Source organism: Leucopleurus acutus (genome assembly GCF_964270905.1).
Source record: "Leucopleurus acutus genome assembly, chromosome: 10".
NCBI lineage: Eukaryota > Metazoa > Chordata > Mammalia > Artiodactyla > Delphinidae > Leucopleurus > Leucopleurus acutus.
The window spans coordinates 65,974,296-65,989,233 of record NC_139153.1 but is presented as its reverse complement, the minus strand read 5'-3'; the positions used below and the strand labels follow the sequence as shown (position 1 = coordinate 65,989,233).

The 14,938-nt window shown below is 41.8% G+C and overlaps 1 protein-coding gene across 1 annotated transcript in view; it reads right to left on the bottom strand.

The window, feature by feature from the left end:
- The window catches only part of BLTP3A (bridge-like lipid transfer protein family member 3A), a 56,986-nt gene that overhangs the window by 25,364 nt on the left and 16,684 nt on the right, over positions 1-14,938 (bottom strand). Inside the window, exons 2-8 of the mRNA XM_082848583.1 lie at positions 11,311-11,473; positions 11,171-11,209; positions 10,362-10,453; positions 2,639-2,828; positions 2,185-2,325; positions 1,589-1,759; positions 707-899 (exon numbers count right to left, since the gene is read on the bottom strand). Of these exons, the coding sequence (XP_082704709.1) occupies positions 707-899; positions 1,589-1,759; positions 2,185-2,325; positions 2,639-2,828; positions 10,362-10,453; positions 11,171-11,209; positions 11,311-11,473 (989 nt within the window). The remainder of the gene's footprint in view (positions 1-706; positions 900-1,588; positions 1,760-2,184; positions 2,326-2,638; positions 2,829-10,361; positions 10,454-11,170; positions 11,210-11,310; positions 11,474-14,938) is intronic.

Below are 14,938 nucleotides of genomic sequence, written 5' to 3'. Positions count from 1 at the left end.
TATGGTTTCCATAGCATTAAACAATCTGCACACCCTTCCTGGGATGCTTTCTCTTTGTTAAATGTCCTCAAGGACAGCATCAAAAACAAGGCTTAGAGTTCCAAATGGAGTCTACAAAGGTGCCAGAAGAATTTCCAGAGTTCTGGAACCCACACTTCTATTGATGCAGTTTAAATTAATATGTGATTTAGGGAACACCATGTTAAAAAAAAAATTGCTCTAATGAATGAAAAAGCATGACAAGAACACACCATAACCCCTCTGCTTGGGAAGAACACATTTATACATAATAACTATTTAAATTGACTCAAAGATCTGAAAATTCTGAGGTTTCCTATAGTTGAATTTACTTTCCTGAAAGCTTATACCAGTGGTTAGCATTGCCCAAAAGACTCTGGGGAGGGAAAAAAAAGTATACACTGCTTGGGCTCTACCCCTGAAGATTCCGATTTAGTGGGGGCTGGGAAGAGGCCCAGCTCCTGTGTCTTACTGTCTCACAGGTAGTTCGGCTGCATCCTAAAAGCTGAAGAGCACTTGCTGACAGAGAGCTGCCACAGGAGCACAGACGCCTGAGGAAGGCCTGTGATTAAGGGGAGCCAGACAAATACCCCACAGAGTCTTGAAAACAGCCTTCCATCCCCAAGCTTTGCCCAGAGCTCCAGGCGGTGATGGACTACCCTGCACAGGCTTAGGCCTCACGGGGTACCTGGCTCTCGGGACTGGCTATCATCACAAATGTGCAGGTCCAGGCGGGAGATGAGCAGATGGTAGGAGGACTCTTTCACATCAAATTTCTCAAAGTACTGGCTGAGGCGGCTGCTGCTGCTGTTGCTGCTGCCCTGGCTGCCACCGAACGCCTGGGCCCAGGACTGCTGGGCACTGGGAGCAGGTGGGGTGATCTACATGTGACAGAGAGAAACAAGAAGCCAGACCCAGACAGCCTCCTTGCTGGCTTTCTTTAAGCTTTAGTTCAGCCTGAAGAAAACCACAATTTGACAAGGTGTCCCTTCCTTCTCATAACTATTCGCCTGGTATCTCATGTAGGTCTATCCCACTTAAATAACCCAAACTCCAAGAAGCCAAATTATAATTAATCTAGTAACTGTCAGAGTCCTGTTCTGAGATTTGAATTGCCTTCTAAGCTCCCACCCCCCTAGAACTTAGCTGACTGATGCTACAACACCTCCTCCAGGAAGTCTTCCCTAAATGCTCTCTTTCAGCCCAGGTAGTTGGATCCCTTTTCTTTGTGCTCTCATGGAACAGTGTTTACCTCTATTACAGCACTTATCACATCATATTGTAATAACTTGTTTATAGTCCATATTTTAAGACAGCAAGAGTTCCAAGGACAGGAACAAGAGGCTTTCCAGTGGCTAACACTGTATACCTAACACACTAGAGGCACCCAAAGAACAGAATAACTGAATAAATCAGAGGCACAGGCAAAGCCTATGTACCTACAGAAGTGAATGACCAATTCCCCCAAATAAGCCTAATAAAGTCTAGGCTCCACATACGGTGGAGGTGTGAATTAGGTCCGGCCTACCATCTCCCCACTGCCACCAACGGTCTCTGTTTCACCTCTAACCTGTACAGGTTCAGGGGCCAGGCTCTTTCTCTGCTGGGCTGACTTCTCCATGGCCTCACTCAGTGATTCTGCATATTTCATCATAGCCTTGAGTTGTGAGTCAGTTAGCACCCAGAGCAGGTCATCCAACAGGAACATCAGCTTGGAGGCTATCACATTGCAATCTTTGGTCTGAAGGGGTCACATAGAACACAGGGTTCAACATCTGGTACCATCCCAACTACTCAAAGTGACCACTGCCCAACCAATTGCAGGGATGGCTTTTCAATCCCCAATACACGAAAGTATCAAGCACTGTGGAGAGTCAATTTCTTACAAAACTACTAAAATTTTCTGTGATTAACAAGAAGCAGCAATGATCAACTGCCTATGTGTCCCTATATACAGGTAAAAATCGTGGTTTTCAAAATTAAAATGACAGGGAGGTAGAAATGCTTCCTCATTAGCAGATACAGTGCAACACTGAATTGCAGGTCCTCCCCTTTCAAATGTCATTCCAGGGGTGGGCAACACTCAAAGAGGAGGAAACGCCATCTCCCATGCTATCTGGGAGAATAAAAGATGGAAGTTTTCATGAGGACAGAGAACACACTCACTCTTCTCTTGAGGGCTATTTGGATCCTGCCTTGGTTGGTAATAAGCCTCAGTGGAGTGGTGACTGGGTCCTGATCACCATTGTCTGTAGCATCTGCCTCAATTCGAAGTGTTTGCCAAGTTATTTCCTTAAATGTTAAAACCTAGAAGGAAAGAAAGTAAAATCCCTTAATTCTGTGGATGAAATTAATCAAGAGGTAGGAAGTCCAAGGGGAAAAGACTGGCAAGGCAGAGACCCCCACCATTCTCAGCTGGGATCCTACCCACAGAAGGCAGTGGATCAGAGATCCATAATTGAGGGAAGGATGTAACAGTAACACTGGACAGAAGGGATTTTTGGGTTCCCAAGAATGGGGGAGACTTTGAGGAAATCCCCAAAGCAGGAATAACATCCTTTAAGAATGAGTCCTATTTTGAACCCCCCATTCTCCCTTCTCAGAGTGCCAGGGCTGTCACCTCTCCTCGGCGGGGGTCAGTGATACGGGTGAGGCGGAGGTCACTCTGCTGCCAGTTGGGGTTCACACTATAGCCCTGGAGCTGCCACAATTCAAAAGAAGCGTGGAAGGCCTTGGAGTGAATCTTGATGGTGATGGAATTGACGACGATGAACATCCCCTCCACCACCTTCTCGGCAAAGCCATACTCACTACAACAAACGAGGCAGACCAACATTCAGGATCATATGAGATTTGACGCATACTCTTTTTTTTTTTTTTTTTTTTTTTGGCCATGCCGTGCATGTTGCGGGATTCTACTTCCCCGATCAGGGATTGAACCCGGGCCCTGGCAATGAAAGCGCCGAGTCCTAACCACTGGGCCGCCAGGGAATTTGTAGGCATACTCTTTATACTGGAAGACATAAGACAAGACTCTTAACAATGCCTGTCTTTGGATGCTAGAACTGTGGATGACTTTTTTTTTTTTTTTTTTTTTGCGGTACGCGGGCCTCTCACTGTTGTGGCCTCTCCCGTTGTGGAGCACAGGCTCCGGACGCACAGGCTCAGCGGCCATGGCTCATGGGCCCAGCCGCTCCGCGGCATGTGGGATCTTCCCGGACCAGGGCACGAACCCGTGGACCCTGCATCGGCAGGCGGACTCTCAACCACTGCGCCACCAGGGAAGCCCGAACTGTGGATGACTTTAAAAAAATTTTTCTTCTCCCATTTCTGCTTTATATTTTTTACATTTCTAAAAATTTTTATGACGATGTAGTACTCTTTCCGATGAGATTTTTTTTTAAGAATGGAATAAAAGAAAGAGTTGACCTGGAAACAATCTCTAGTTAGAAAGAATAAATTGAAAAAAATATTTTCACAGTCCACAAACTACCTGAATAAATATTGAATATTGTCTGTGTGAGGAGAGCTATAACAACAGAAAGGAAACACTAGGTTTCTATAATATCTTCAAAGACAGAACATACTCTGCAAAAGTAGTGAAAAGAGGAAAGAAGTACAGCCAGGTTAGCATGAGGTCTAATACTGTGAAATCTAGTCAAGAACAGTCCCACCTCTGCCCTGTCAAATCTATCCCAAAAAGCATAGCTGTGCTTTATAGTGAGAGGCAGAAACAGCAGGGAGAGGAACAAAGGCCATCCTTAAAGTCCTTCAGGACGTGGAAAACACAGACATTCTTAACATGTAGGTGAAACAGTTCTCATTACAAGAGATAAAAAAGTCTGGGAATTACAAACTGGAAAAAAAAAAACTTTGCAATTTATATCACAAAGGGCTAATATCTCTAATGTATAAAGAGTTTCAAAAAACTCAGAAGAAAAAGACCAAGAGCCCAATAAAAACGGGACAAAGTAGGGACAGTTCACAGAAAAATAAATGCAAATAGATATTAAACATAAAATGATGTTCAACCTCACTCATATATAAAAACTACACTGAGAGTCACTTGATTTATGACAAAAGTGACAATGTCGTAGGGGGAAAAAAGTGCTAACCATAAAGGGAAAAATAGATATAAAGGACTGTATTAAATTAATCATTTCTGGTCAACAAAAAAGTAACATTAGCAGTGATAGGGAACCCACATAGTAGGAGAAGATATTTGTAATACATGTATATAACCAAGGACTTGTTTCCAGTATAAAGAACTTCTACAAATTAATAAGAAAAAGACAAATAACCCCCAAAATAACCCAAAAGATAAATGGGGGCTTCCCTGGTGGCGCAGTGGTTGAGAGTCCGCCTGGCAATGCAGGGGACACGGGTTTGTGCCCCGGTCCGGGAAGATTCCACATGCCGCGGAGCAGCTAAGCCCATGAGCCATGGCCGCTGAGCCTGCGCGTCTGGAGCCTGTGCTCCGCAACGGGAGAGGCCACAACGGTGAGAGGCCTGCGTACCACAAAAAAAAAAAAAAAAAAAAGATAAATGGGCAGAATACATCAATGCTTTGTGAAAGAGGATATTTTAAATTCTAATAAACAAATCCTCAAAAAAAAAATGCAAACTAAAATCATAATGTGATACAACTACACACATATTAGATGGCTAAAATAGAAAAAGAGACAATACTAAGTGCTAGCAACACTGCCAGGGGGAAAAGTGGTATAAGCACTTTGGAAAACTGTCCAGCAGTATGAACTAAAGCAGAACATATGCACAGCCTATGACCCTGCAACTCTACTGCTAGATATATACAAATCAGAAATGTGTACATATGTTCACCAAGAGGTATGTATAAGAACGTTCATAGCATCACTATTCTTTTTTCTTACATATTTTTAATTTACATATAGAAAAGATCATTCTTTGTGGTGTACACGTCCAGGGTTTCAACAAATGCATAGAGTCATGTATCAACCACCACAGTCATGAAAGAGAACAGTTCAATGTAGCATCAGTATGCTTAATAGCCAGAAACTGCAAACAAATCAAATGTCCATCTACAACAGAATGGATAATTGTGGCATATAATGGAATAACATACAGTAATGAGGATGAATGAACGATAACTACATGTAACCACATGGATGACTTTCACAAACATCATGTTGAGCTAAAATATGTAGACACAAATGATGACATAATTTGTGATTACATTTATATAACTTTAAAAATAGGGAAAACTAACGTGTGGTGTTAAAAATCAGGATAAAGTTATCCTTGAGGGTTTGTATGACTAGGAAAGGTGCAGGAGGCTTCTGGGTTTCTGGAAGTGGTCTGTTTCTTCTTGTAAAGAATCGTTAATCTATACACTTATTTGTGTACTCCAATATAACTTACCAAAAAGCTACACAGAAATACCATGTGTTATCTTTAGACAAAAATCCTAAAGTTTGGACTTCCCTGGTGGTGCAGTGGTTAAGTATCCGCCTGCCAATGCAAGGGACATGGGTTCGAGCCCTGGTCTGGGAAGATCCCACATGCCACAGAGCAACTAAGACCGTGCGCCACAGCTACCGAGTCTGCGCTCTAAAACCCGCAAGCCACAACTACTGAGCCCGCACGCCTAAATCCCATGCTCTGCAACAAGAGAAGCCACCGCAATGAGAAGCCCGCGCACCACAAAGAGGAGCAGCCCCCACTCGCAACTAGAGAAAGCCCACACGCAGCAACGAAGACCCAACAAAGCCAAAAATTAAAAAAATAAATTAAAAAAAAAAAGAAGCCTAAAGTTTGAAAATATTGTCTATTGGCAAGGCTCTTGGAAAACAAGAACTCTTACAACATTGCTGGTGGTAACACGAAGTTACAAAATCCTTACGGAGGGTAATTTAGCAACATCTATCAAAATTATACATGCATTTGCTATTTGACCCAGCAGCCCCACTTCCAGGAATCTATCCCAAAATATGCTAGCAAAAAAAGTGGAAACAAACCAAATGTCCATCAACTGATGAATGGATAAATAAAATGTGGCATATCCACACAATAGAATATTATTCAGCCATAAAAGGAATAAAGTACTGATACATGCTACAACATAGCTGAACCTTGAAAACACTATGCTAAGTGAAAGACACCAATCACAAAAGACCACATAATATATGATTCCATTTATATGAAATGATCAGAATAGATACAGAAAGCAGATTTATGGTTGCCTAAGGCTAAGGCAGGGGAGAATGAAGAGTGACTGCTAATAGGTATAGAGTTTCTTTTGGGGTGATAAAAATGTTCTAAAATTGATTGTGATGATGGTTGCACAACATGGTGTATACACTAAAAACTACTGTAATTGTGTACTTTAAATGGATGAATTCTGTAGTATGTGAATTATACCTCAATAAAGCTGTTTTTAAAAATATGCTGGAAATATACTAAGTAACTTACGAACAAGGTCATTTATTACTGCACTATTTGTAACAGCAAAAACCCTAGAAATAATTCAAATGTCTATCAACAAAGAACTGGCTATATGAACAATGACGCCTCTATAAAATATACTGAGTATTTTGCAGGTGCAAAAAGGAATAAGAAATATCTCTCTACATACTTCTATGAAGTGCTCTCCAGGATATACTTTTAAAAGAAAAAAGCAATGTGGAAAGTGTTTATGGTATGTTACATTTTGTGTAAGAAACAGAGTGGGGACAATACAAACATACATACATATAACATGCCTTGTGTTATAGTTTTAACTTTGGAACTATGTAATTTTACATAGGTTAAAAAATAAAAAGAATTTAAAAATTTAAAACAAACTGATATAAAACTCCTAGAAGATAACATACGAAAAAACCTAGATAACCCTGGGTATAGCGATTACATTTTAGATACAACAACAAAGGCGCTATTCATGAAAGAAATTATGGATAAGCTGGACTTCATTAAAGTTAAAAATCTGCTCTGTGAAAGACAAGGTCAAGAGAATGAGAAGACTGTCCACAGACTGGGAGAATATATCTGAAAAAGACACATCTGATAAAAGACTGTTACCCAAAATATACAAAGAACTCTTAAAACTCAACAATAAAGCAAACAACCCAATTAAAAAATGGGCCAAAGACCTTCATAGATACTTTACAAAAAATGATATACAGATAGCAGATAAGCATGTGTCTTATGAGTTCTACATCATATGTCATCAGGGAAGTGCAAATTAGAACAACAATGAGATTCCACTATGCACCTATCAGAATGGTCAAAATGCAGATCACTGACAACACCAAATGCTGACAAGGACATGGAGCAGCAGGAACTCTCATTCACTGCTGGTAGGAATGCAAAATGGTACAGCCACTTTGGAAGACAGTTTGGTGGTTTCTTCCAAAACTGAACATACTCTCACCACAGATCCAGCAATCATGCTCCTTTGTATTTACTCAAAGGAGTTGAAAACTTAATGTCCATAGGAAAACCTGCACATGGACATTTATAGCAGCTTTATTCATAATTGTCAAAATTTGGAAGCAACCAAGATGCCCTAATAGGTGAATGGATAAATAAACTGTGGTATACACAGACAATGAAATATTATTCAGCACTAAAAAGAAATGAGATATAGAGTCCTAAAAAGACACGGAGGAACCTTAAATGCATATTACTAAGTGAAAGAAGGCAATCTAAAAAGAAGGAATCATCCTGGAAAAGGAAAAACTATGGAGACAGTGAAAGGACCAGTGGTTGCCAGGGGTTGGGGCAGGGAAAGGGATGACTAGGTGGAGCACAAAGGATTTTTAGGGCAATGAAAATACACTGTATGAATCTATAATGGTGAATACATCTCATTATATATTTGTCCAAACCTGTAGAATGCACCACCAAGAGTGAACCTTAATGTAAACTATGGACTTTGTGTGATTCTGATGTGTCAATGTAGGTTTATCTATTGTAACAAATATACCACTCCAGTGGGGGATGTCAATAATGAGGGAGGCTATGCATGTGTGAGAGCAGGGGGTATATGGGAAACCTCTGTACCTTGCTCTTAATACTACTGTTTAAACCTAAAACTGCTCTTATACTGTTTAAAAAAAAAAAATGAAACAAATGAATGCCTCTGTATGTCAAATTGGTATTCAACCATAAGAAGAATGATTTCAAGTAATTTTAAAACACAGTATTTTTTTTTTTTTTTTGTGGTACGCAGGCCTCTCACTGTTGTGGCCTCTCCTGTTGCAGAGCACAGGCTCCGGACGCACAGGCTCAGCGGCCATGGCTCACGGGCCTAGCTCCGCAGCATGTGGGATCTTCCCAGACTGGGGCACGAACCCATGTCCCCTGCATTGGCAGGCGGACTCCCAACCACTGTGCCACCAGGGAAGCCCTAAAACACAGTATTTTGACAATACATCCCTAATAGGATATATCATAAGGTTAAAACACACATACACACAAAGAAAGCTACTGCATTCAGTAGTCGTATCGACAGTTATAATACTGGTTTTGTTATTTTTTGAAACTATTGAAAAAGTAAATCATTTATTATATTATTGTAGTTAGGAACCAAGATTCAGTATATGAATAAAAAATACAGGGACTTCCCTGGTGGTCCAGTGGTAAAGAATCCGCCTTCCAATGCAGGGGACGCAGGTTCGATCCCTGGTCGGGGAACTAAGATCCCACATGCCGCGGGGCAACTAAGCCCGCATGCCACAACTACTGAGCCCGCACACTGCAAACTGCAGAGCCCACATGCGCCACAACTAGAGAGAGCAAACCTGCACGCCACAACTAGAGAGAAGCCCATGCGCTGCAAGGCAGAGCCCGCGCTGCAAGGCAGAGCCCGCGCTGCAATGAAAGATCCTGCACACCTCAACAAACACCCCGTGTGCCACAACTAAGTGCTGACACAGCTAAGAAAAAAAAAAAAAGAATCCAGCATTTATCCTGACATTCCTGTACAAACTGTATTTCAAATAGTTGGTGAAAGAAAGTTCTTTATAGAAAATCACATTAATAAATGCAATAGGAAAAAAGAATTATAAAATCTCTATTTTCTATCCTACAATGATATAATAGATCTACAGACAACCATCATCAATGGTCCTTAAACCATGAGGTAAGAGGTAGATGAGGAACTTATCATAACGGACAAGTCAGGCCAACATCATCTGAATCCACTGATTAATCCTAACCAAAGGAATATTATGTTCCTCCCGTTACGTTACAGTAGGAAATACGTGGTACCATTCATGAAGTATTTTTACCAAGAAAACAAACAAACAAATGAATCAAATCCAGCCTTTAAATCTAACTACCAGATTAAACAAGAAACATTTAAAATGACACCTCGAGGACACAATCAGCCAAAATATAAAATGTGGGAAATTCTTTAGAAGAAATAGTCCAGTTTCTACAAAGAACAAATGATACATAAAAAAGTGTAGGGATGGGGGACTGTTCAGAGCTAAAGAGCTTTAAAAGGCATATCCCCAAATATAAGGTGTGGAGCTCTGTGGAGCCACACTGAATTGTAAAAAAATATTTCAGAGACAATTCAGGAAAACTGAATATGCAGTAAGTATTAGATGATATTAAGGAATCCCTATTAATTCTATTAATTGTGATAATAGTACTGTGGGGTTTTTTCTTTCTTCTCAATCCTGTCTGTTAAAGACACACAATACAGAAGTATTTACAAGTGGAATGATATGGCACCTGGGATTTGCTTTCAAGAACTACAGAGTGAAAAAAAAAAAAGAACTACAGAGTGGGGCTTCCCTGGTGGTGCAGTCGTTGAGAATCCTCCTGCCAACAAAGGGAACACGGGTTCAAGCCCTGGTCCAGGAAGATCCCACATGCCGCGGATCAACTAAGCCCGTGCACCACAACTACTGAGCCTGCGCTCCAGAGCCCGCGTGCCACACCTACGGAAGCCTTCACACCTAGAGTCCCTGCTCTGCAACAAGAGAAGCCACCACAATAAGAAGCCCGCACACGGCAACGAAGAGTAGCCCCCGCTGACCGCAACTAGAGAAAGCCCGCGTGCAGCAACAAAGACCCAACACAGCCAAAAATAAATAAATAAATAAATAAGAACTACAGAGTGTGCGAACACACACACATACACACACATAAAGTGGCAGAAGAAAGGTAGAAAAAGAATGGTAAAATGTTGAGAATTGTGAAAGTTAGATCTTCAGTGCATGGGGGTTCAGTACACTATTCTCTCTATTTCAGTGCATGTTTGAAATTTTCCATAATAAAGTTTTTATTTTTTAATTAAAAGGTGATCCGAACCAGTTAATATGTTGGAAATAATAGGACCCAAAGCAACTAACCTCTGCCCTGAAGCGAGGGCAATAGGAGACTGTCCATTGGGGGACCGAGGCTCTTCACATGTCTTCATCTCCACCTCTACCTTATCCAGACACTGAAATAAAAGCCACAGAGAGCTAAGCATCTGCACAAAATCCCACACAGCACAGACTGTGTCTTATCCATCTCTGTGCTCCAATACCTAGTCGAGGGCTGTGCCCACAGTAGGCAGATAATAAATGTCTGTCGAATGAATGAATGAACAAACTGAAATACAAAGAGAGCCCTCATCTTCCGCCTTCCATTTCCATTAGCAGCAGAACTCCATGACAAGCATGGGATTAGCTCACAGCAGAAAAAGAAAACATATATCCAAGTTACCGAGATATTACTATTCCTGGGGACTCCAGTCTTTGGGGTAAAGATATGTATCAATCAGTTCCTGGAGGGCTTTCAGCTGATAATCACCCAACAGTCAACATGAACTAAACTTCTAATTTTTCCTCTGTCAGGAGTCCAAAGGAAATGTAAAGGTAGAACCTGGGCAGCAAAACTTGTTTTAAAATAAAAACGAAAATCAAAATAAAACAAAACCAACTCAGGACTCCAGGGTCTTGTGTCTCAGTGCTAACTGCTATGTTGCACAGCAGTTCCAGAAAAAGCCCAGACAATAGTCACTCTGTCTCACAGAGAAGCTCGCAAGCCAGACAGAAGAACCCACAATCCCAAAAGGGACAGCCCATCAGGGCTCCTCCCCATCTTCTCTCAGATCTTCTAAAACCTTACCCCGGCCATCCCCATTTGATTACTTGCAATCAAGAAAGGCCATTACCAAGCAAATTGGGTGTGTCTTCAACTTTGTCCACTGGATCTGAAAGAGGAAAGCAAAGACTCAGGGCTGTGGGAGTCACCCCTCAAGAAGGCAGTCCTGCTGTCCAAACAGAGTAGTAGCACTCTGACCCCCATTCTCACCCGGATTGAGGCCCTGTTGCAGTAGACCCGAGTGATGGCTAACCAGGTGGGAAGCTCCAGCACATTCTGTAGAACCTCTTCATCCAGCTCCAGGTTGGTCAGCTGACCCTCCCCTTTCAGGGTGCTCAAATTGATTTTGTCCGGGGAAAGATTCTTAGTGAACCTGAAAAGAGTGATGATAAGAAGCTATTATTTCCACAGAAATCTGCACATGGGCATTATAGCAAATAACACTTCTCAGTTTAGAGAAAAGAGAAAGTTAAAGAACAAATGGGGACTAATGGCCACACTGTCTCTACGCCATGTAAGATGTTAGGTGAGGACTTCCCTGGTGGCACAGTGGTTAAGAATCCACCTGCCAATGCAGGGGACACGGGTTTGAGCCCTGGTCCGGGAAGATCCCACATGGCACGGAGCAACTAAGCCCGTGCGCCACAACTACTGAGCCTGCGCTCTAGAGCCCATGAGCCACAACTACTGAAGCCCATGCACCTAGAGCCCGTGCTCCGCAACAAGAGAAGTCACCGCAATGAGAAACCCCTCACCGCAATGAAGAGTAGCCCCCACCTGCCTCAACTAGAGAAACCCCATGCGGAGCAACAAAGACCCAATGCAGCCAAAACTTAATTAATTAATTAATTAATTTTTAAAAAGATGTTAGGTGAGACATTTCATTCTGTCTCGACTGTGTCATCTTTCTACTCAAGAACCTACAATGGGAATTCTGGAGAAATGGCTATAGCAGTGGCAATAGAACCTTTTGATATATCTGAATCTCCATATAAAACCAGGACTAGATAGCAACTAAAAAACCCATGGATAACATTTAAAACAAAACTAGAAGATAAAGCATCCTCATAAACCCTCATACACAAGCAGGCAGGGAAAAAACATTAACAGCCACAAGACATGAATTCTATAAGCAGCTGTGCAGATCAACACAGAGGAAAACAATAGGGCATCAGACAGATCAGAGAACAGAAGAACCCCAAGATAACCAAGTACTCAGCGAAAAGCAATGTGAGCCAATTTGAGAATAGCAACTGAAACTGGAGGGATTTGGGGCAAGGGGCCCAAAGGAGCTGAAGCAATCTAACCCTATAAACTCATGGAACTAACCAAGGCTCCTTCCTAGGACAGGGTACTGCTGGGAGAGGAATCAAAACTGAGCAAGACAGAAATGAAGAAAAGAGATGGTCCAAATAAAAGTGGGGTGGGGGTGCTGGGGGGTAACAGACCAGGATATCTCAGAAAGCAAGCCATTATACTTTTTAAACACTATTTGAAACAGCAGAAGAGGGAGCTCTATGAGGTTAGAATACAAAACAGTAGCAGATTAATTATGGGCTTGTTAAGTAGGGTAAAGTGAAACCCCAGACCCTTACACCTACCTTTACTGATGTGACAAAAGAACACACAACCACTTACAGACTTGCCAAAGGGACTGAACCTGAATCTCATCACGCTACTGGGTCCAGCTGCTAATTTGCAGGAAATACAGAGGAAAACTGCTGAACTGCACCATAAGTGTGCAATCAGCAAAATCCAGGCCATGGGAAACTCTACAGATCAAGGGGCCTGGACATAAACAATGCACACAGGCCCATCCTCTCCCTTTTCCACAGTCACTGTCTCGTCTTTGCTCATGTGCTCTTGCCACCCACTCCTTTTCCTGGAGCACCCTTATCACAATTTGCCATTCAAGGCCCAACTCCAGACTTCTCACTGAGGCTTTCTTTCCCTAACTGCTTGAACTCACATTAAACTCGTACCTTCTACATCCCTGGAATCTGTAACACACATTTAGGTCATAATCAGAGAGGGTCTTAGGGTGTTCTCTAATTTTCCCATGTGTAACTACTGCTGCACAATTAGATGTTGAGCCCTTTGATCAGGGGCTTAGTCTTAGCCATCCCTCCTAATAAAATGGTTCCCTGACAGAATGCTGGGCCTACATACCTCGTAGCTAACTGCCCTGTTGACTGACTACTCCCAGCTCCCTTCTCTCATCTTTCTGGCTGGATCAACTTAAGGCCATTGCCTCACAGCGTAACCCCCTCTCCTGTATGACAAGTTGTCTAGATGAATCTCACCCATATAAGTTCTCACTGTTGTTGCCTCACATAGCCACTATTTTCTACCCCAATAATGAATTCCATTTCTCCTTCCATCAGTAACTATACTTAGCCCTTACATATATTAGATGCTAATAGCTGACTTTAGAGTTGTATGTTGTTTACCAACTTTTTTTTCACACATATCCTTTCCTTTTACTAAGCTATGTTTTCAGTCTTTGTGGTTTTCCTTGGACCATAACATCATGACGGGCAAGAGTTTTATCTTTACAATTTTCCCCTACAGTGACTAACATGGTATTCAGTTGGCCAAAAAGTTCATTCGGGTTTTTCAGTAAAGTGTTATGGAAAACCCGAACGAACTGTTTGGCCAACCCAATACTATGTAAAAGGGCTCTGTAACAATTTTTTAAATGATAGTAAAAAAATTTTTACAAGTTTATAAACACACAGTACTGTATGATATTAACAGGTACACAGAAATGCACTGGCATGATAACAACAAATTCAGGGAAATGCTTACTCATGGGACAAGAGGAGGAGACCACAGCAAGTGTCACCTGTATGGACAATGCTTATTTCTCAAGTTGGGAGGTGACTGTATGACTATTCATTATATCACTCTCTATACCTTTCAGTATGGCAAGTATTTCACAATAAATCTACCTAAGATTTCTATCAACAACCTACTGTATAAACTTCCTGTTGCGAGAGCTACTCCTCCCATTGGGTCTCTTACACTCCTACATGTCTTGGTGGGTAAGAAAAACACAAAACACATGACCCTGACTGCTCCTTACCCAGGCCACTTCTCAGGATTCTGTTTGCAAAGCGTTTTGAAGGATGAAGTAATGTCCCCCTCCAGGGCAAAGAGCAGGCTTGTGTACCACGTACTATAAAAGCAATGGATTCCCCAAGCTCAATGTTCCAGTCCTACAACACATGTACAGGCATCCATCGGGACCTGTTCATACCACACCCATGGGACCTGTGGGGGCAAGGGGAACTAGTGCAAACCTGTGTTTATGCTGCTTGCTGGGCCATGAGTAATAAAGTTCTTTGTCTCTGACCCAGGAGCCTCGTGCTCTGCCAGCAACCACGAACTGCAGCAGGCTGTTAGCTTCTAAATAGGATAAAATAAAATCCCAGACCCTTACACATACTTTTACTGATTTTAATTCATTAAAAAAAAATTAATCAACATTTACTGAGTATGAATCAATTTTATTCTAGGAACCAAAAGAACAAGTTTTCTATAATGGCTCCTATTCTCTGAAAACTAACTTGCCACAGAGGGAAAGAGAATTCCTCTTTTCCTGTAAAGAAGGGCCACCTACTAGGAAACAGGACTGGGTATGAAAGGGAAAAATGAACACCTTAAACACTTCCACTATGCCAAACAACAACAACAACAACTGAAAGTAAAGGAAGATACAGTGCACATCCCTGAGTAAACTGGAGGAAACACAGTCCTGAAGGAAGGAAAGGAAAGCAGAAGACAGAACTCAATGTTATTTGTAATCACTAGGTACCAGCAGGCTTTGTTTTTCAAG